Source organism: Eublepharis macularius, chromosome 4 (genome assembly GCF_028583425.1).
Source record: "Eublepharis macularius isolate TG4126 chromosome 4, MPM_Emac_v1.0, whole genome shotgun sequence".
Lineage (NCBI taxonomy): Eukaryota > Metazoa > Chordata > Lepidosauria > Squamata > Eublepharidae > Eublepharis > Eublepharis macularius.
This window is the reverse complement of record NC_072793.1, coordinates 64,380,989-64,403,634: the sequence shown is the minus strand read 5'-3', so window position 1 is coordinate 64,403,634 and position 22,646 is coordinate 64,380,989. Positions and strand designations below refer to the sequence as shown.

General features: G+C 45.8%; 1 protein-coding gene across 2 annotated transcripts in view; it reads right to left on the bottom strand.

Annotated features, from left to right (window-relative positions):
• Positions 1-22,341, bottom strand: part of JAKMIP2 (janus kinase and microtubule interacting protein 2) — a 63,888-nt gene extending 41,547 nt beyond the window's left edge. For both annotated transcript variants that reach the window (XM_054977089.1, XM_054977090.1), the window contains exons 1-2: positions 22,213-22,341; positions 16,036-16,533 (exon numbers count right to left, since the gene is read on the bottom strand). In XM_054977089.1, coding sequence (XP_054833064.1) covers positions 16,036-16,533; positions 22,213-22,341 — 627 coding nt within the window. The remainder of the gene's footprint in view (positions 1-16,035; positions 16,534-22,212) is intronic.
• Positions 22,342-22,646: the final 305 nt, after the last annotated feature.

The window sequence follows — 22,646 nt, the reverse complement described above, 5'->3', positions numbered from 1 at the left end:
TCACTGGACAGAGGGGGGCTGGGCTGGTGGCGGCTCCCCCAGGGTCATACACAGGAGGGGCAGTTTGCAGCGGCTTCCCTTTCCATTCTTTTAACTGAGAGGCGTGAAAGTATTTTAACCAAGTGCCTCCTGTCTTTCTCTGGATAGCTACCTGATAGACAGCTGGGGAGACTCTTTTCATGATGGGGACTGGGCCCTGCCATTTGGCTGCTAGTGAATGCGCCTTTTGCGAGAACTTCCTGTACAGAACGAGCTGTCCTTCCTCCCACTGCCTGGGGTTCCTGACCCATCCTAATCTGCGGTCCATATCTTTCTGAGCGGTGCCCAACTTCTGGGCCACTTGCATGTGGACAGCGCGTATGGATGAGAGCAGATCCTGGACCCAGGCGTCATTAATCACTACGGGCTGCATATCAGAAGGGAGCTGCGTATCTAGCCAGAAGGCTTCCGGGAGCTGCATTCTTCGCCCTGTCATTACCATATGGGGGGTGAGGCCGTGAACTGCGGTGGTGCCTCTGATGGCCATTAGGATTATGGGGAGTTTTTCATCCCAGTCTCTCCCGGAGGAGCGAACCATCTTGCGGAGAGCCTCCTTGAGGGTCCGGTTGGTTCTTTCTATGGCGCCTGAAGCTTGAGGGTGGCCGGCTATGTGGAACCGTTGCTGGATGCCTAGTGCTTTACAAAGCTCCTGTGTAACTTCTCCGATGAAGTGTGAGCCTAAATCGGAGTCCATGACTCGCACAATGCCCCATCTTGAAAAGACATTGTTGAACAATAGTTTGGCTGTGGTGGCTGCATTGTTGTGCTTGCACGGAAACGCTTCGACCCATTTGCTAAAGGGGTCTATGACAGTGAGACAGTAGCGATTGCCGCGTGGTGTGGGGGGAAGGGGGCCGATGAAGTCAATCTGTATGCGAGCCCAGGGTCCGTTAATTCTCTGATGCTGGAGGGGAGCTCTAGGTCCGGTGGGGTCTGCATTGACCATAGCGCAGGACAGACAGTTGTCCACCCATTGCGCTACTTCGGTGCGCATGCTAGGCCACCATCCAACCTCTTTTACCCTTTCCAGAGTCAGGTCCTTGCCTCGGTGTCCCTGCTCGTGGACAAACTGAATCAGGTCGGCCCTGACTTCCAGTGGCACTACCCAGTGGCGTTCACCAGCTGCATCTACTGCCCAAACTATGCCTTCTTCTTCTCTGATCATGAGTCTCCCTGTCTGATCTCTTCCTGCGGCTAGGAGGTCAGCTACTTCTGGGTCAGATAGCTGCAGTTGTGCTAGGTCTAGTGTTCCTGCGGTTCCCTGAGCTTGGCTGCGGGCTTTTGCTCGGGTGGTGACAGGGCGGAGGGGACAATCGGTGGCTGGTTCCGGTAGGGGAGCATTTTCAGTGGCGGCTGCCTTGGCTGCGAGGTCCGCCTGGTCATTCCAATAAGCGGTCTCTGAGTTTGTCTTCTGGTGTCCCTTGACATGGGTAACCTGCGTTGGGCCTGAGCGGGACTGAAGGAGTGCTGCTACTTGCTGCCATAGCTGTAGGTGGGCTACGGGTTTCCCATCACTAGCTCTCCACCCCTGATTCTGCCATACCGGGAGCCAGACCGTGGCGGCTTTGGCCGTCCAATCCGAGTCTGTGTAAATGGCAAGCGGGCTTTCTGGGGGCTCAAACTCAAGCACTGCCAGAAGCGCTTGCACCTCAGCCGCTTGGCTGGAATGGGGGCGGGCTGGACCTTTGAGAGTATGGGCGTCACTCACTCGCACGGCGCCGTAGCCTGTCCGAGGAGAGCCTCCAACGTGAAAGGAGGAGCCGTCACAGAACCAGCATGTGAAGCCGTTCTGTCGGGCTTCCTCTAGCGGGACTCCCCAAGTGACTGGCCAGACAACCTGCGGTGGCGGGTCCAGGGGGCACTCGTGCTTGGTCCCGGTTACCAATAGGCCATAGGGGGCTGGAGGCTCGGTGGTCTCCTTTTTAAATTCCACTCCGCGGTTGACTAGGGCCAGGGTCCACTGCGCTATGCGGGCGTTTGAGACTTGTCCGTCTTGTATTTTTCCCGACAGGATATATTTGAGAGGCGTGTGAGTGGTTTGAACTATTGTACGTGACCCTCCTATGATGAATTCCCAATGGGTCAGACTCCAAACTAGAGCAAGGCAAGTCTTTTCGCATGGGCTGAACTTGGTCTCTACTGAAGTTAGATTGCGAGAGGCATAGGCTACTACTCTAGCGGTTCCCGCCTGCTGCTGGGTGAGCGTGGCTCCTATGCTCTTATCTGATACTGCCAGCTGAATAAAGAATGGCTGGGTAACATCTGGATGGGCTAGGGCCGGGGCTGCGGCCAGACTGCGCTTCAGCTCGGCTAAGGCTGTCTGTTGCTCCGGTCCCCACTCCCAGGGAGTGTTCTTCTTGAGGAGAGCATAAAGGGGGCGAGCTTTGTCTGCAAAGGACTCGATGAAGTCTCGGGAAAAGTTAAAAGTTCCTAGAAGGGCTCTGAGGGAGGGGACATCGGTGGGTGCAGGCAGCTTGGAAATGACCTCCATTCGCTGGGCATCCGGGGTGCGACCCTCGGGTCCCAGGGTCAGACCCAGGTACTTGACGCTGGTCTGAACCAATTGGGCCTTTTCCCTGCTTGCCTTGAACCCAGTCTCGCGGAGGAGTTCCAGGACTTCCCTGGTGATTTGGCGGGCTAGTTCTTCCGTGGGGGCGTGGACCAAAATGTCATCCACGTAGCTCAGTACGTGGGGCCTCGAGGAGGGTTGGAGGCGTTCCCACATCTGGACTACATGGGCATGACAAATACTGGGGCTGGAGTGGAATCCCTGGGGTGTCCGTTTGAATGCGTATTGCTGGCCGCGGAAAGTGAACGCGAACTTGTACCAGCAAGACTCATGCAACCGGATGGAGTGGAAAGCGTTGGCCAGGTCTATGACCGAGTAGACCCGGGACCCAGCGGCAATGGCCGTTAGGATCTCATTGTACTTGGCCACAACCGGGGCAACTGGAGGGGTGGTGGCATTCAGGGCACGGAAGTCGACCGTCATTCTCCAGGTCACTCCATCTGCTTTTAGAACTGGCCACAATGGGGCGTTGCAGATGGACTGCATCGGGAGTATGACGTCCCACTCAAGGAGTCCTTCTATAGTTTTGGCTATCCCTGCCTCAGCTTCCGCTGGGTACTTGTACTGTCGTTGGGGAGGGGGGTCCTTTCCTTCAATCAGGACGCAGGCGCCCTTCACTATCCCACACTCGGCCTTGTCTGTCACCCACACTTCGGGAAAGTCCTGAACCCAGGGGTCTCCTGTGATGGGGGCGAGAGGGAGGGGGGCCTTAAGGGCTGCGCACCGATGGATTGCATTGACGAAGTCTGGGCCTCCTGGGATGCGCCACAGGAGCCCATTTGCTAGGTCAATGGTCAGTCCCTCGGCACGGAAAAATGGCATGCCCAAAAGTCCATCATCTTCTCCCCGGTTTGCGCATGCCGAAATCCTGGTGGCCAGGTTCCCAACGGAGAGGGGGATATCCTGCCAGACCTGGGATTCCTGCATGCCGCCTCCAAAACCGGCGAGCTGCATGGTGGTGGGGGTCTGGGTGCCCTTCGTGACTAAGGTGGGCCGGAGTATGTTAAGTGAAGCTCCGGTATCTATGAGGAGAGTGGCAGGCTTCTTCTTTTCCCCGGGAGTCCCGATCCCTGCCTTCACTGTCGGTCTCCCCCATGTGTCCGGCTTTAGTTTGGCAACTATGCCCACGGAGGGAGACTGGGACTCGGGGCAACCCTATTCTGATCCTGCACACTGGTCGGTGGAAGCGGCGCTTCCTCTAAAGGGGTTGTTGGGGCTCGGTCGTTCCCGGACCGCAGCTATCGGGGGACTCGAGAAGGGAGGGTCTGGCGGTAAAGGGGGCGCTGACGGAGGTACTGGGGGCTGTTGCTGGTCTTCCCACTCCATGATCGCTTTCATTAGAACGGACGTGGGCTTTCCATCGAATAGCTCCATGTTCGCTCCAATGTTTTTGAGGCGCATCCATAGTTCCCAACGGAGGGAGTCCCTGGACTGGGGCGTGCTGCCGCGGTCCCGGTAGCCTTCGTGGTCGCCCTGCGATGCTCCCCAAGCGTTAGCCTGATCTGGAGGCGGGTAGACCTGATGATTGTACGGGTGTGATGCTCGCGAGTGAGAAGGGGCTAGGGGCGCCTCCTGTAATCGGGGCTCGTGGGGTCCCTGCTGGGAGGAGGAACTGTAACTCGGGGTGGGCGCAAAGGAAACTCCCGGGCGGTAGTCCCTTGGTCCTCTTCCCCGGGTAAAGCTACTGCTCCTTCCCCTCAGGATCCCTCCCCTTGCCTCCGGGTACGGGCTGCGTCCCTGCGGTCGGTATTGAGAGTGGGGGCCATGATTGGCATAGGTGACTGCACTTATCGGCTCGCTCTCTTTTCTACGAGAGGCCGGGGACTTCACATGGCGGATGGCGCCGGTTTCTCGCAACAGGCCAGCAATGCTCCTGATGCGGGATTCCAGCTCTCCCCATGTAATGCTCCCGGGCTCGACTCCTGCTAGGGCTAGGCGAGTGGTGCTGTTGAGTCCATCTATGACTGCCCTCCTGAATTCTAAGTCGTCGAAGTCCGGCATGTCACTCAAATCTAAATCTACCTCGTCTGCTAGTTCGGCTAGGAGCTGTTTCCTGGCTAAATATGCCTCTGGATCCTCTCCGGGTTTTTGAGACTCTGCAATATACAGGGCTTTTAAACTCTTGGTGGGCCACAGGAATGCACACAACTCTTTCATGGCACCATACTGACTGCGAGTGGCTAGTCTCCTGTTAGAAATGTATGCATTAAGAGAGGTGACTATTTCGGGGCTGGCACAATGGCGGGCCAGCTGAGCTACATCGGAGCCACTGGCGGAGGGCTGGGACATGGTCACGTGTGCAAACCATTGTATAGCTGAGTCTCGGTTCAGGGGTCCCATGCGGTCCGCTATGGCTTGGAGCTCATCGGGCCTCCAATTGCGGGTCTCCTTAACTATTCGGTCTGTCTTCCTGCCATCATTGTCTGTGGTGACAATTTCTTTGGTAGCTATCGGATGGAGGGGCTGTGGAGCTTCCTCGGGCTGGGGCGAAGGAGGTGACCAACTGTCGGTACTACCTTCGGGGAGGGCCAAGAGGGCTGCGGGATGCACGGCGGAGATTACGGCCTGCTGCATCCCCAGGTGCTGCTTTAGGGCCTCTAGCTCCCTCTTACAAGCGGAGTGGTCCGCAGAAGCTACCTTGGAGTGATTGTGCTCTGCCATGAACTGGGCGGCATGGGTTAGCTTAGCGATTCTTTCCTGTCCCTCGATTACTGCATGCTCAGCCATGTCGGCACGAGCGGTGGCCGCTTCAGCCTTGTGCTGGGCGTCCTGAAGGGCAGTGGTTAATCCTTGTTTTTCCAATATGAAATTGACGCGTTCAGCGCGCCACTCAACTGCTTTCTCCTCATGGTCTCTCTCCTGTTCGACTAGTTTGGCCCTGAGACTCTGGATTTCTAGGTGCAGGGCGTCCTGTTCTCTCTTGGCTTTTTCCTCTAGCTCCTTCCTTTCTTTGTCTTGGGCTAATCTGAGCCTCTCTATCTCCTGCTCACTATTTTCCTGCGCTATATGTAATTTATTTATCAGGGACACGCTGTCCTGTAAGGCAGTAAAAAGTGCCCAAGCTCCATATCTGTCCTTCTTGCTCGACTTGGGTTTCTCTTTCTCACAAAAATCTTGGAAGGCACTTCTGACTATCTGGAGCGGGTCAGGTCCCTTGAAGGAACCGGCTTCCCAAGGGCAATCTCCCTTCTTAACTAGCCACTTCTCCAGGCGGGGCACGGTGGGGTTTGCCCGGTACATTTTACTTTCGTTTAAGGCTGATCTCGGGGGAGGTTAAAGAGTAGATCAGCGACACCAGGGGTGGGGCGATTAAAGCTGCTCAAGGGTTTTAACAACTTCTTCCTCTCTATGTCCCTTTTGGGAGGTTTATCCTTCCCTCAGGTCCTCAAGGGTTTTTACCAGGGGGTTTTAAGGTTCTACTTTTAGGTTCACAAGGGGATTTTTAAGGGTTCCACACTCGGTTCTTCTCCACCGGGGGAGAAGGAAAATTCCTATTCCCGTTTCAAGCTTGCCTACAAGCCACGGGACCAGGAAAAGTTTACTGGCTCAGAAGGTGCTCTCAAGCTCTCTAAGCCCAAGAACCAAAACGCTCAGTGCTTCCAAGCCTCTGCTCAGAAGCCAAAGCTCAGGGGTCTCCCAAGCCTATACTCGGAAAACCAAAGCTCAGGGGTCTCCCAAGCCTATGCGGTCAGAAAACCAAAAAGTGTTCCCAAGCCTCTGCCCAGAAACTGCAATTAAGGGGTCTCCCAAGCCTCTGCTTAGGCAACCAGAAATGCTCCCAAGCCTCTGCTTAGAAACTGAAATGCTCCCAAGCCTCTGCTCAGAAGCTACAAATGCTCTCAAGCTCTCTGCCCAAGAACTAAACTCCAAAAAGTCCCCAGGCCTCGTGCTCGGAGACAAACGGTTAAACTGTCTCCAAGCCTCGACCAAAAGACCAAATGCGCTCAAGGACTGCCTCTGCAAGTCCCCAAGCAAAAGTGCCCAGGAGTAAAACTACGGTACTCCCAAGCGGAAAAAGCGCTCAAGAGTTCTAACAACTCCCAAGCAAAGGTGTGCCCAAGAGTCCCACTGACTCCCAAGCGAGGTGCGCCCACGAGTCTGACTTAAAACTCGCAAGCGGAAAGGCGCCCAAGAGTCTACTTTAAAACTCTCAAGCACGGTGCGGCCGGCTGCCGCGGGGCTTCAGGAACCTGGCTTCAGATTCCCAAAGCTAAACTGACTGAACAACCAAACGGACTAACGATCCCTTCACGTTTCCTCCGGAGCGGGGATTGAAGCCTAAGTGCTGGCAGGAACGGGGTTTGGACGGACTTAGGAGAGACGGGGGAGGGCGGAAAAGAATTTTATATGTGCTGCTTCAGGATATATATAAATCTATAGAGCCTACTTCTGGGATCCCACCCACATAGACGCGTTTAGGCGGCCCGGAAGGTGGCCAGGAACTTCACCAGTTCAGAGGTCCTCACCCACAGTACACCGGTTATAACGGCTGGAGGGCCTCGCGGTGCACCACAAAAGGCAAGTAGTCCAAAGCTGGCTGAAGGAGGAAATGGGGAAAAAGCCAACCCACAAGATAGAAATGCTCGCTAGAGCCACACACACTCACACTTTTAATTCCCTGAGCTAAATTGCGCTCTTTGCACAGAGGTCTGGAAAATTTTCCTCTAAGTCAGTTCGCTGAAGACACGCGTGTCGACTCACGTGCATTCACACGAACTGGGTTATGCCCGCATTCTCCACCAGTAAACTGTTACCAGAACTGCTCTTTATTATAATGGGGAATTAGCTGCAGCAGTCTGTAACTATTAATATTAAGCGAGGATCATAACCTATGTTTACGGAGGTCCCGATCCCAGACACTCTAGTGAAAAAGAGGCAGACAAGGAGTAAGGTCCAAACACGTGTATTGAGTGTAGCGTAAGCCTAGCTTGCACAATCATACAAAGAACATACAAGGTCTAAGAAATACAGAGTAGGAAATACAGAGACGTTCGCATTAGCTGGTTCCCAACGATGATAGGGGGAATACTCACTTATCCTGGAGCGAAGCAGAGACGCAGCAGCGAGGTGGCCCAATGCCAGCACTGGGACCACAGACGGACAGCAAGGAAGTCTGGATAGGGATGGCCTGAGCACCGAGTGGTCTGAGAGACCAGCTTAAATACCCCAAAACGTACCCTGGGGCTGGTGCTGTACTTGGTGGTTCTCACAGATTAAAACAAAGGGTCTAATGGGCTACTGAATGGCTTAGATGGGCCACTTTGGTAATCAGATTGTGATAAGTGACACCTCAGGAAGAGGGGACAAAAGAGGGAGGGGGAAATCCGAGTGGGCTGAAAGGATGTTCCAGCGGACAGGGCTTGTCCTGATGTCATCAGCTTCTGGAATGCGGAGGTTTCTTTGAGATGCATTCTCTAAGTGCTTGGGATGGTCAGCACTTAGCTCTTCTCCGGGGCGGCTCCTAAGATATGCAGAGCGGGGCGAGGGGCTCTCGCTGCGGACGTGGTGTGCCCGCTTCGCCGAAATGGCTTCTCAAAGCAGTCTTCTTCCCAGGGTCTTCTTGCTGCCTGAGAACATGGATGCCGGCTGGGCATAGCTGGGGCTGGATAGCAGGCTGCCCGGTAGCGAGGGCAAGCTCGGCGACCGGCTCGCGGGAGGCTCCAGGCGGGAACTGACCAGGGAGCGCCTAGCCAGGCTCGCTGGAGGTTTCCCCGGCAGGCGCCCGGCTGCTAGCAGCGGCTTGGGCCCATATGAGGCAGGCTTCCATGGAGGCAGGGGGAACAACACTTTAAAGCACAGTCCAAAGCAGGGAACAGGCACGGTCCGTGGCAGATGGCAATGCAGGCACGGGGCACACTTGTAACACAGTCCAAACACACACTGGGAAATCCAGATACAGGTTAGGGCAGGGTTGCCCAGAAAGAGGGTCCTTTGTGCAGTTATCCAAACATGGAGTCAGTAAACTACACAGTCTATAGCAGCAGCAAGGGTAAGTGACACGCAGGCAGGAAACTGACACGTGTATTAGAGCACACACGTGTAAAGCAATCTTTGATGTAGCAGTGAAACAGCAATGCAGGAAACTTTAACACAGTTCATGGCAGGCCTTAAAGCAGGGGAGGGGGCCTACTTGGCAACAATTGCCCCATGAATTCATATTGACCCTCTCCCACATCTTGAGATAGCAACTCATAATTTCACACACAAACACACATTTGGAACATTTCCCCATATGCAGGGTGTTTCAGGCCTGATCCTGGCCATTTGGGGCCTGAATTGGACCCAAAATGGCTAAAAGGGGCCCAAATGGCCAGGATCGGGAAGCTGCCAGGCGGAGGACTGTTCCTCCACCTGGCAGAGGCCCAATCCCAGCCATTTTGTGCCTGATTCTGGCCCTCACCCACCTGGCAATGGCCCAATTCAGGCTGTTTTGGGCCTGACTGAGGCCCCAAATAGCCAAAATAGGACATTTTAAAAATACCCACGTGACACCAGTCATGTGGGTATTTTAAAAAGCTGGCGGAATGCCGTTCTGGGGCATTCCGGCTGAAAAAAAGCCCTGCCTATATGTTTGTCTTGGATGGACAGCACCCCCCCCCCCCCATCACCTCACTGGCCTCACCTAACATATAAGCAGTATACTTTGTTGAATGAATGCTGATTGATAAGAAGACTTTTGCTTGCAACTGTGTGGAGAGGTTAACATTGTGAACACACTAATGGATATACACATGGGACTTTGAACTTTCTATATTTAAAACCTTTTAATGTTTTTTGCTTGTTAACTTTTCATGTCATTGTAAATCCTTCATAGCCGACTACGAAAAACCAACAGGCATTTTTACCAGACAAGGGAACAACCTATTAGGTTTTGCATATACAGATTAGCACGCTCTGTTCAGTATTCTGTGTAGTTCTGCTGATCTACAGCTATTCTGATTGTCAGGAGATGAGGCAGGTGATGGTTCATTTTTTGATTTTTTAAATTTGTTTTTTTCTATTTTTTCCTTCACTTTTGATATGGGATAGGACCTTTAGTGGTGGGCAGTTGCTGGCTGATTTATAGAATTATGGCTATACTTACTTTGTTTAAATTAGTATTTATTTTTCCATGTGCACTTTTCTGCTATTTTTTGATAAGTATTTTACTTATAATAAGGTTCTATATGTGATATCATGCATTTATTCAGCAATAAGGGAGGAGAGTTTTATTGGTTGGATATGGATATTATGTTCAATGTGCTATCATGGAATATTAAGAACATGAGAGATCCTACCAAATGCAAAAAGATTATCTCTAAATCTTAATGCTGACGTCGCTTTTTACAAAAAATGATGACTGAGAGAGAAATGATAAAAACAAGCTGTGGACATCTACCCAATCTAAAGGTGTGGCTATATTTATACATAAATGTGTCTCTTTTCAGGTTCAAGAAGTAATAACATCCAAAGGTTCACTTTATTAATTATTTTAGTAGTTAAAAGCTTTGACGCTGTTATGGTTTTGATTAATGTATATGGTCCAAATGTAGATTCTCCAGATATGTTTCATCAGTGTTTCAGTAACTTGGTAGATCTTAGATGTGATTATTTGTTAATGGGGGAGATTTTAATGAAATACTAAATAGAGCTTTAGATCAAAGTATACCCCCACATAAGGAACGTTCATTGGTGAGATCTATACTTAAAGCCTATATGGTTGAACTAGGTTTGACTGATCCTTGGTGTATGTTACACCCAGAGGACAGAGACTATACCTTTATTTCTTCTGTACATCTTAACTGATTTTTTCTTGTTTCAGTTGTGTTGATGCTGCAGATTAAAGCATGTGATATAGATATAGAGAGCCAGTATGGTATAGTGGTTAAGAGCGGCAGGACTCTAATCTGGAGAACTGAGTTTGATTCTCCACTCCTCCTCTTGAAACCAGCTGGATGACTTTGCATCAGTCACAGCTCTTTCAGACCTCTCTTAGCCCCACCGACCTCACAGAGTGATTGTTTTGAGGATAATAATAACACACTTTGTAAACCACTCTGTGGGCGCTAAGTTGTCCCAAAGGGTGGTATAGAAATTGAATGTTGTTGTTGTTGTTGTTGTTGTTATTAATTGTTATTTCCGATCATGCTTCTATTTCATTAGTTCTCCAGTTTCCACTTTCCTGATAGGGTTAGATCACCAAGCTTATCGCGTCTTAATGTCTCTTTGCTCAATGATGAAACTTTTAAATAGCTGAGCATGCAGAGTATATTTAATATAAGGAACTGCGAATACTTGTGCTATTGAATGGGAAACTTATAAAGCTTTTATTGGAGAAAAGATTATTGCATATGCACCTCAAAAGAAGAAGCTCAGAGAAAGGGAAGAAATTAACATGAAAAATGTTGAAATATTTGTTAACTCAGTTTGCTACATCTCCCAAACCAGATCTCTATTGAGAATTGCAAAAGGTTAAATATAAGTTGAATAATATATTGTCAATTAAAGCAGAAGATGCACTGGTGTGCTTGCACCAGTCATATTGGGAGTGAGGAGGGTGAGCTGGCAGATTATTGTCCCATCACCTGAGTGAAAGAACAAGAATTATATTCCTATGATTGAGGGTGAGGAGAATGTAATATATACTACATCAACTAAAATAAATTTACTGTTTCAAGAGATTTACTCTAAATTGTATAGTAAGAATCATCAGAAGAGGAAACAGCTACTTGCTGAGCCTTTGCATATGGACTGTGAAAATGAGTATGAGCACTAGTAAATCTCCAGGCCTGGACTGGTTCCCTATCAAATGGTATAAAACCTTTTCAGATTTTTTAATTCCAAAATTATATCAATTTTTACAATGATATTTTTGAATCTGATGTATTTCCAGAATCATTACAGAATGCTTATATTACTGTAATTCCAAAGCCACACAAAGACCACACGCAATGTGCAAATTTTCGACCTATTTCTTTGATGAATGTGGACACTAAGATATTAACTGCCATTCTTGCTAACAGACTTCAAAAGGTTATTAGAACCTTGGTACATATAGACCAGGTAGGATTTATACAAGGTAGGCAAGGATCTGATAACAAGATCTTGGTCATTGATCTGATTGCATTAAATAGAAAGAGAAACAGAAAGATCAAGTTGCTATTCTTTCACTTGATGCTGAAAAAGCATTTGGCAAAATATATTGGAAATTTATTTTCTCTACATTGATTTACAGCCCAGTCCTGAGTGGTGCAATAGAGTGATGCTTGAGCCGCCAGCCTGGCTCTTGTTGGAAATGGAGGTTGGGCACACAGGTGGGAGGGCACCCTGTTTGCACTGTTGGTGTCCCCTCTCAACAGGGCAGGGCTCCTTTCGAGGCAAACGCCTCTGCTGGACTGCAGCAAACCTGATCATAGGGATCTCCTTGTCCTGTTCTCCCATTCTGAGGTGGGGGTGGTGTCACCAGGCAGTGGTGATTGTGGTCTGTCCACTGGCTGTGCCGTTCCTTGCCCCTCACACACATGTCAGGGAGGCAGCACTGCCATTGGTGGGTGCCGGTGGGGTTGTCAGGGGAATGGTCGTATGGGCACTTTCAGTGGTGGCTGCGCCAAACCTTGTGGACCTTGGCCGCCGGCGTATCTCTCCTGCCAATGTTGTCAGGGAACTAATGAGTGATGCTGCTGCTTATGTGAGCACATGGGTGCAGGCGCAGGGCCAACCCTTTGGATTGGGCTGCCCATTTGGCTTCCTCATGGATTTTTTAAATGGATTAGAATTCTGTATTCATCCCCTAAATCTAGAGTACTGACCAATGGTATTTTTTCTGTACCATTTCCTCTTGAAAGAGGTACTAGGCAAGGATGTCCTCTTTCTCCTTTCATTTTTGGTTTATCTGTCTGGTTATTCAATTAATTGGACAAAATCAGAACTGATGCCACTGGGAGACAATATATCACGGAGTTTAATTGCTGAGGGACGTCTTCTGTAGTGTCCAGATGCTATTAATTATCTTAGAATATTGATTCCAAGGAATAATAAGGACATTTCATTGTATTTTAATAAATTGATCTTGGCTATATCTCAGATTTGGATGGGCAACCCCAGGGCTTTTTTTCAGCAGGAACGCGGTGGAACGGAGTTCCGGAACCTCTTGAAAATGGTCACATGGCTGGTGGCCCCGCCCCCTGATCTCCAGACAGAAGGGAGTTCAGATTGCCCTCCGTGCCGCTAAGTGGCGCAGAGGGCAATCTCAACTCCCCTCTGTCTGGAGATCAGGGGGCGGGGCCACCAGCCATGTGACCATTTTCTCCGAGGGCAACCCACTGAGTTCCACCACCTCTATTCCCAGAAAAAAAGCCCTGGGCAACCCTAAACCTGTCATTATGGGGTAAAGTAAATACACTCAAAATGAATATTATACCTCAGATTATATTTTTATATACCTTGTAGATATATTCATAAAGTTAATACTTTGTCTCAGAAATTTATGTGGGGTTCAGCACCATCTAAGAGCATGCAACTTTCAATTAATGAAGGAGGATCTTCCGGACCTTAGTACTTATCATCAGGCATGTTTGTTAGCATGTACAAATTATTGGGATCCCTTACCTTACTTGGAGTATCCATCTTGGGCTCTTTTGGAGACCTTTTTTTTAACCCATTTTTAAAGTGGGATGCATTAGGGTCTGCTTATATTAAAATGGATTTTTTCCTTCAACAATTTCTGCAGCTAGAGAAATACGGTACATAATATTGCGACAATATCAATTGATCATTCTCACATGCTAAACTAACATTAAGGTCAAATCCAGATTTAAAAATTTGGAAGAAATTTTTCTTATGGAAGGCTTGGACAGATAAGGGAATTTTTACTTTAAATCACTTGATAGGTAACAATGACAAGTTCTCGTGTCATTTTTGCAACTAAGGTCTAAATATGATTTGTCAACTTCGGCTGAATATTTAGAATTGCAATATTTGTTGGTGTCCGAATATGACCTAACAGCTTTGAGCGCTTAAGAAGCTCCCCTGCTTTTGGAGATTCTTATTGAATCAATACAGAAAGCAAAATCTACAATATTTGTATATAAATATTTGAGGCTGGTTAATAAACCAGAGATGAATGGAATAATGATCTGAAGTGTCCAGTTTTGCTAATGCAATGGAATAAGGCCTTAAGCTAGCTGTTGCTACTATGGATCTTAAGTTGCGACTTATTCAGCAAAATATTATGTTTAGAGTATATTGGACACCACAGCATCTTTTTACTAAAAGTTTAAGCACAGTGTCTTACTGTTGGTAGTATAAATCACAAAATGCATCTTTTAAGCATATGCTTTAGTCATGTTTAGTTATTTGGCCCTTTTAATATTAATTTTGTGTTAGAAAATTCATTTGTTTTTGAGGATGTTAAATTATTTGCCTGTCTCTTGGAATCTGACTGATGGTCAATGGAAACAGATCCTCCGAGCACTTACAGTTGCTAAAAGACATATATTTCAACACTGGAAAGACAAAAGCTCACCTCCTGTAATTCACTGCATTGAAGACTTTATAAACTTATCAACATTTGAACATGTCACTTTTAAGATGGGATAAAGTACAGTTGTCCTTGTTGGGGAGGATATCAGTGATCAAGATGAATGTTTTACCTAGGATGCTGTTTTTGTTCCAGACAAAATACCTGTTTAAACTTCATGATTTGTGGATTTGATTTCTAAGAAGATAAATTTGGGAAAATTAAATAAAAGGGAGACAATACTAAAAAGGTAAATTTTGGAGGTATTAAAACCACAAGTATAATGTTTGTAAAGATATGAAAGGTGTTGTAGAGAAAACTGAAAATGATTTCTTATACATGTATTATTTTTCTTTGTTCTTTTTCTTTAATTTCTGTTCTCTTTCTTGCTCTTTTTCTTTTCCCCCTTTTTCTTTTTCTCCCTCTTTCGTTCTTTTTTGTTTCTTCATTTTTTCTCTTCCCTTTCTAATAGGATTTTAAACTTATCAATAAGATAAAAAGTATTGTGAAAAAAATCCATTCGAAAATATCACATATAGAAGGCAACTGCACATGGATTTATTTTAAATATTTGGAAATTTTTAATAGATCCTATGTATAGAATAGTCAATAGTGTTTTTGTAGCCAGCACTGTTTTCTTTCTTTCTTTTTTCAGTTTCCTGTTTGCTTTTTTATTTTAAAAATATTTTTGCACTAATAAAATTTAATTTTTTTAAAAAAGGAATTACTGCATTTTTTAAAAAAGATTATTTCATGGTGGGATGAGAAAGCTCATAAAGCATGCTTCTTGTTTCAGCTTTGAAACCTTCTCTTCATGCTTAAAATATTAGCAAGAATCAGAGAAATGGTACAAGGACAGTTATAGTCATTTCCAAAATCATTATCATATTTTTTCCAGTTGCCATAATAGCAGAAATGGCTCCCTGTCTTGTTCCACAGCATTTCCCCCTGCCAGGCAGTTGTGAACCCAAGTATTATACATGAGGCAAAAATGGCTTGTGTACACCAGGCCCTATATTTATTCATAAATTGAGGTGTGCACCCCCCCAAAATCTGGGTAATCCATATCCAGTTTTCAGGGATATCAAAAAAATCCAGTATCTCTGAAATTTGGGTCAGATTCTCAGATCTGGGTTATAGAACCCCGGATTTATCTGGCCATTATTCCCTACTGGGAAAATATTCCGGGGATAGAGGGGGATATTTTTAAAGTTAACTCCATTAAATTTGCAAGGGACTACTCCTCCTGACTGTCCCCTTGAGATGCATAATTTAAAAGGCTGGTGGCAGCAGCTCAAACAGCTCTTTTGGAGCTTGGGGAGCAGAATAGGATGGGAATCTACTCTGCTTGCTATCTTCTCCCCCACCCAGCCAGCTTCATGCTGCTCTCCTGCAGCGGCATGGAGTTTGGCTCTGGCTCTATTTGAGCCACTGACTGCCCTCTCGCTCATTGCTGTGGCTCCCTGTAGCAGCTGCTTGCAGTTGCTACTAGTTGAATAATCCAGCTGAGTAGAGTTCAGTCTCCAGGATCAGGTCCAGGGTTCATCCTGGGTAACCAGTGAAGCTGGATTATGCTGAATCAGCATAAATCTGACCCTTTTTGCCAGTTTCTGGACCTCAATCACACAGCCCCATTCCTATGCTTTAGCAACATGAGAGATTACTTAGTATTGTGCAATTTTCATCAGTTAATTTTGCCAGTCAGTTCTGATAAACTAAAAAAGAACTCTGTATTCCTAATGATTTTGATCAACATTGTATGTATCTGTGTGTAAAGGGAGGGTGCATCACAAGCCATGCTGGTAGGGCTTCCATATTGCACCGGAAAATGATGCAGCCTTTACATAAGCATCATGATAAGCAAATGCTCAGATAAAACATTATGCACAGTGCCTTTATAAGGCGCTTGTCATCCAGATAGGTTACTAACCAGCCTGCGAATATCCCTTTCACTCTCCCATTTGATCTTAGAGATAGCTTCCTGATGGGATTGGTGCTCACTTCGAAGATCACCAGCTTTGATCTTATCAGCCTGGATCATGTTGTTAAGAGCTTCATCAACCTGTTTTTTGGCTGACTTTAGTTCGGTGATTTCCTGCAAAAGCTTAAGGCGCTCAGTGTCAAATTGTTTTCTGGCCTCTTCACGAGCCTCAATAGTCAGTGCTGTCCGTACTTTGTCACTGCTCCCTTCCCGCAATGCATACAGTGCTGATTTAAGCCGCTGGATTTCACTGTCTCTAATTTTCATTGTCCGTGACATTTCCTGCTCATGCTGTTTGATAAGATTTTCCCGCACAGCTTGCAACTCCTTCATCTTCTCCTCATGGAGCTTAGCTTTCAGTTCAGTGATCTGCACTGTCTGCTTACGCTGCTCCAGCTCCCGGATCCGCTTCGTTTCTTGGGTTTTCTCCCTTTCAAGTCTATTTACCTAAGGAACAAGAAAATAAAAGAGAGAGATGCCTAATAAGATTCTTGTAGTTGTTGAAGACCACGAGCTTGTTCGCAAATGTGGCTCAGAGTTGAGCATCCAGTTTTAAAACTTAGCTTTAGCTAAGAAGGCAGATTCTAAATTCCTGGCAAGAGTGCATGGACCCTTAAATCCCTCAGACTAGATCTTGTAATGATGAAGTATAACAGGCCATTATATAGGAACCACACCACTTCTTTGAAGATACTACTGGAATCGAAATTTGTACCACTTCTTTGTTAGCTTACCATAGAATAAGGTAACATGTAGTTATTCATCTAGAACTGATGTATTTTGAAAGGCAATGTATAGCTTTCAGTGCTATCCTGATTCTGGAAACGGAGATTCACAAAATGAAGCTAAACATTCTAACTTCACAATGCCTCTTCCCTCCATTATGTGGGCTGTTTTTGAAGAATATTGTGATATGATACACACTCTTTTATGGCATTTGACTCCTGCTTTCTGGAGATTTCAGCATATTGATGTTATTATGCCTGAGACCAGTAAGCACAAAACCTAATCTACCAGAGGCACAGTGAAAGCTTTTAGGTACCAGACCTCCTCTCATCCACACACACACCCACCAGTTTCCCTATTAAATGCAAAGATCACGGGGACTGCAGAATTTCAATTACATTAAAATTACTTCTATATGTACAGAGAGGATCTCCACAGTCTCAGGGCCACTTTACACATGATAATTTTTTTTACACGGATGAAATTTCAGTGTAGCAAAACTATCCCTATGCCGTCACACATGAACACATGAGACTCTCTTACTCTGAGTCAGACCACCGGTCTGTCAAGGTCAGTATTTTCTACTCTAACTGGCAGCAGCTCTCCAGACTCTCATGCGGGGGTCTTTAACATCACATATAATCTGATCCTATTTATCTAGAGATGTTGGGGACTGAACTTGGGAACTTTTGCATACAAAACAGATGCTCTATCACTGAGCCATGACCTCGTCCCATTTCTAATTAATCACATGCGCATACCATGTTGAAAAGCTATAAATTATCACAACTTCACATTGGTCACAGAGGATGGTGCATGCATCAACAATTTTCTACACAATTGTAAATGTGCTATCCATGTAGGGATAGCACATATCTTCTATGCTGGATATATTCAAGACAGTGTGGATGTTGCAATTGTGTAATCATACTGTCAAGCATGAAATTTGCTACTGAGTGTAAAATCCAGCCTCTAGAGAATCTCAGCCGAGGGGTTTATAGAGGCTTGTAAGACCTTTTTTTTTCAAAAAAACATAATGATCTGGATGGCAGGCTTCTGAACGAATTTGACTGATAAGATGTTTTATTAGGCTGTTTAAAATAGTAATTTATTGTGATTTATTAGTAGTTTCTATGTGTATATTGGTCTGTTTTTATTGTGTTGATTAAGATTTGCCATCCACTTTGAGCACAGGAAAGGCAGTGCCTGGTGAAATTTCAAAAGGAGAGGAGCATAGTGGTTGACCATGCGGCATCGGTACCTTTAATGCAAAATTTCTTCATTTACGTAAATTATGCAAACCACAGAATCCAGTTTTTCTTGGCATATAATTTTCTTGTTTAGGCACTGTGTACATACAATGTACTCCTACTAACCAAAGGGAAAGGATATGATCATAGTTCATACTAAGGCACACTTATCTCCTTTAATCTATGAGTGATTTGGTGAAAAGTTCCATATGTCTCTGTGAGTCACAACCAGAGACCAGTAGACAAATTTCATCTTCTTCAAAAGGATTTTCTTACTAACATTACAAGGCAAAATTTGCCCCAACCAGATTTTGGGGGGGGGGGGGAGTATTCTATTATTCTTTTTCATATTACAGTACCAACAATGCATATTATACTTTTCTAGGGTTGTTCACAGGCCTGGAGAAAAATGTTCTGTCCCTTTAAAAGAGGCTTAATGTGTGTAAATGGGCAGCTGAAGCTTTTCAGGGCATGGAGGTAAAGAACAACCACCTGGTAAATAAGAGCTCATTATACCTCAATTAAAGGGACAAGGATTATCCATCAGTGTAGCCCCCAGATCCCTGCCTTAAGGGGGAGGGTATCTGGGCCTTAACTTTGGTCCTAACATGGGCTTAGGCCTAGAAAATGGAGTCTGTGTCCTGCTAAAGTTAAGCTAACAACAGTTGCACTGGCACCCACCAGCAGTGGAACCCACCTGATTAAACTGGAGGGCCATTCTCCTCAAGGACATTGGAGCCTCCTCCCTGACTAATATGACTCTAATGAATAATTCCAGTCTCCAAGACAATGGACTGCCCCATCTAGTTCCTCCCCTTATTTTAGTGACTGTACAGGAAGATTCCTGCCCTCTCTTTAATCTTGTTATTCACCCACCTTAGGGCTGTGTTTCTCCAACTCTCCTCCAGGAAGTATTTTTAACTTTTATGCAGACTAGGAAAACTCTCCTGGTCAATACCAGCTTCCTTCCCACTTTAAACTTGAGTGATTCTCCAGAATTAGGTTTTCTGACGGGCAGGGGCAGGGGGTGTCTCACGAGATGCTGCCTTCACCACTGCAATCCTTACCAAGTGACTTTGGTGGGGAGTCTGCTGTTCTGCTTTTTGCTCTGTGTAATATTTGCCTTGAAAATATTTCGTAGACTACAGAGTTGTTAGTAATAGAAATCAGAAAACCTGGATCAGCCAACCTGTGTTTCAGGCCATAAAAACAAAGAGCTCTCTCTTTCTCTCTTTTCAAAGGGAACCCAAAGAAATGCTGCAGACCTTGCTATATTTCTCTTAACATTTCCTTGCTCTGAAATGCCGCCCTCTTATGCTTGCATTGAAAACATTTTTGGCTCTTCCTTGTTAACAATGCAGCCTAAATAGCTGCAGTAAACCACAAGAGGCAGACAACTAAAGAGGGTGATGAGGCAATTGTCAGGGCAGGCAAACCCTCTTATCTTCCAGGTTTTGGCAACCAGCCCGTGGCTGTTAAGGAAAATGATCACCTGATTTTTGTCTGAATCTAAAACATCAATTCCGAAGATGGGGAGGGGGGAAGGGCTATATTTTAAGGCTGTAAAATATAGTGCTAAAAAGATTATTTGGAAACGAAAGCAGGAATGCCCCTCGCAGCTACACATGCATAAGCCCCATGCATTCAAATGGGCATTCCATGAATAACCCGTTGACTGGGCTGCAGTCAAGCACAGCCTTGTTTTAATCTCATTCAGAAATTCTTTTCTCTTGTTAAAAAATGCTGCAAATTAATGGCTGTAAATCTCACTGGAGGTTGCCAGGAAGAACCCTCTGGAGCATACAAGCCTGTCAGATAATAATGTAGTCTACAAACCTGTCTTTCATCCCAACTTCCCCACAATTAAAGAAACTGACTCTCATGGAACCGGTTGATTGTCCTCTGAGGTTAATTGTAACCATGATGTATGGACAACCCAGAACCATTTAATGAGGAGACTTCATGAAAGCTACAGTACTGCTGCTTAGTTCTGGAATCTAGTGGCAACTTAGATTTGTTGTGCCAGAGGCAATGCTTATTGGCGAAAGAATCAAAGTGTTGGATTCAATGTCATCAATTACAGCTTGCTGGACAGATATCGGGGGGCGGGGGGAACCCTCTTCCCCAGCAAGAACCTTATGAACTTGCTATTGTGGCTGGGTGGCTGCAAATTCAGAATAGCAAATCCAAGGTGCTCATTACAATTGAAATAAACAAGATTATAAAATAAGGCATTTGTAGGGTTATTGCCTACACACATAACCAAAACAAACTGGTCAAAACCCAAGGTGGTAGAAAGGACTTTAACTACAAATGGAGTTACTATTTTCAAATGTAAAAAAAAAACTAAGGAAAACTGATTCTCAACCAACCCACTCCCATTTGTTCTTGTAGGGAATTAATCACATGGGGAGAATCCTAATGTTATCTCTGTCATCTCAAGTAGCACAATCCCTTTTACCACTTCATTCTCATCTCATTCTGTATCATATGGAAACTAGGTTAAAAGTAAACATATCATTGTCTAGAATACTAAGAAACTTTCTTTTGGCTCTTATATACTTTGCAAGTTTAACCAATACTTCTAAAATCTACACTTTAAAAGGCTAAGCGTGAATGCAACAAATACGTATTTGCAGTGGGCGACTGAGTGGAGGGGGGGCGGGACATGGGAAAGTGAAAGGGATATTCACAGGCTAATTAGTAACTATCTGGATGACAAGCGCCTTGTAAAGGCACTGTGCATCATGTTTTATCTGAGTATTTGCTTATCATGATGCTTATGTAAAGGCTGCTCCAAGAGGCAGCGGGACATGAGAGGTGGCCGCTCTGAATGGTGGCAGGAAAGGGTAGCTAGTGATAGACTTGATAGCCCATCACCCACTAGTCGATACTGTGTAGCAGCAGTCACCCTGTCTAGCAATAATTACAGTTACCCCTGTAACAATAACTAATGGTATGTGACAGCAACAAGCTTTGCTTTGCAACCTAGCTAACAGTAATATGTAGTAACAAAAGCCTTGTTTTAGCTAACAGTTTACGAAGGTAATAGACTCTGCAACAAGACATGACAAAATCCACAGGCTGTACACGAGGTGGTATGCATAGCTGAAGGGGAAGTCACGAGTTTGGAGCATGATGCCCAGCCTAAGAAGACATATATGCCTGGCTGTAGTAGCATTATAAAAGCTCTGAGTATTCTGACCCAAGTCAGAGGAGCATGGTGACGTGCTTTGGAGAGCTCTGTTCCTCTCCTTTATTGCAATGAAGCTTTTGTATCATTCTGCGTATTCCAGCCTCTGTGTGGTGACTGGCAAACACACAGGGGAGCTGACTTTGGCACGACCGTTTCTGGCGCCCTAGATGGGACCTCCACGGATCAGTGGCAGTAAGACTCCAGCGGACGGCGCCTGACCAGTAGTGCACACCAAGGACTCCTAATAATTTTTTTCAGAGATCTGAATATGGTTTGCAAGTTGGATTGCTGCTTGTGATGCATATAATTTCCCTTTTCTTTCTACCAATTCAGGTTTTTCTAGTTTCAAAAACTATTATCAGTCTCCTGCTCAGATGAAGCCTATATTCAGCTAAAGCAACAATCCACAACATAGTACCCAGGGGTATCCCCTTGTTTCTTGTGGTTGAAATCCAACATGTTTTGAAATTAATGGTGGGGTGTGTGGGGGTGGGGGGTGGACAGGGAACTGATTGACTACCAAAGTGCTAACTTCATCCCAAGCAGGGACATTACAGCTATAAACTTTCAGTTGGCCTCAGCTTGTTATATCCAGGCTTGGAACCCTCTTCCTGTAGCTATACAAGAAGAAAACACTTCCTTTCAAAACTGCAAAACAATCCTTTCTCAGAAGTGCCTGCAAGGCTCAATAAAATTAGGGAACTCTGAGCTGCACAGTGAAGTAAGAATATGGATACCTGGAATATTGTCTGGAAGGAAAAGACTAGCATACCTGTAATGCATAAGCCAAACATGCTTTAAAATTTACTCTGGTATAAGACCGGAATAAACCATGTGAATAAACATGATCAATCTACCCTAGAAAAAGGGATGAAAAGCATCTTTCATTAATTATTTGTCGTGTGATTATTTTAAAAAAATCATCTGCCCCTTTACTATCAATTTTTCACTCACCTTAGATTTCTCCTGATGAAGCTCAATTTGAATGTCTGTTAGTTTGGTCCTGAGATCTTCATTGGCAGCTTGTAAGGACATAATTAGTGCCTCAGGCTTTTCAGCCTTGCTGCGCCCTTTTTTTGACATGGCTGCAGGCTACTGTGATTCTGTGCACAAGAAATCTTTTTCAAATGGGAACGGCCATTTTTTATTTCTTTCCATTCAAGTTGTCTTAACGCTTACTGTGTGACATTACTCAAGATTCCTTCATCTGCTTCTTTGGAAGTCCTATAATAAAGATGGCAAAACATGTGTTAGAGAAGTCATGGAGTCTGTATGGCAGCACAAGATAAAAGACATAAGCTGATAAGGAACACTAGGGCACAACATTCTCCAATATGTTTCAGAAACATTATTTCAAGGACTAATCAAAAGTTACAAGGTCCTCAACC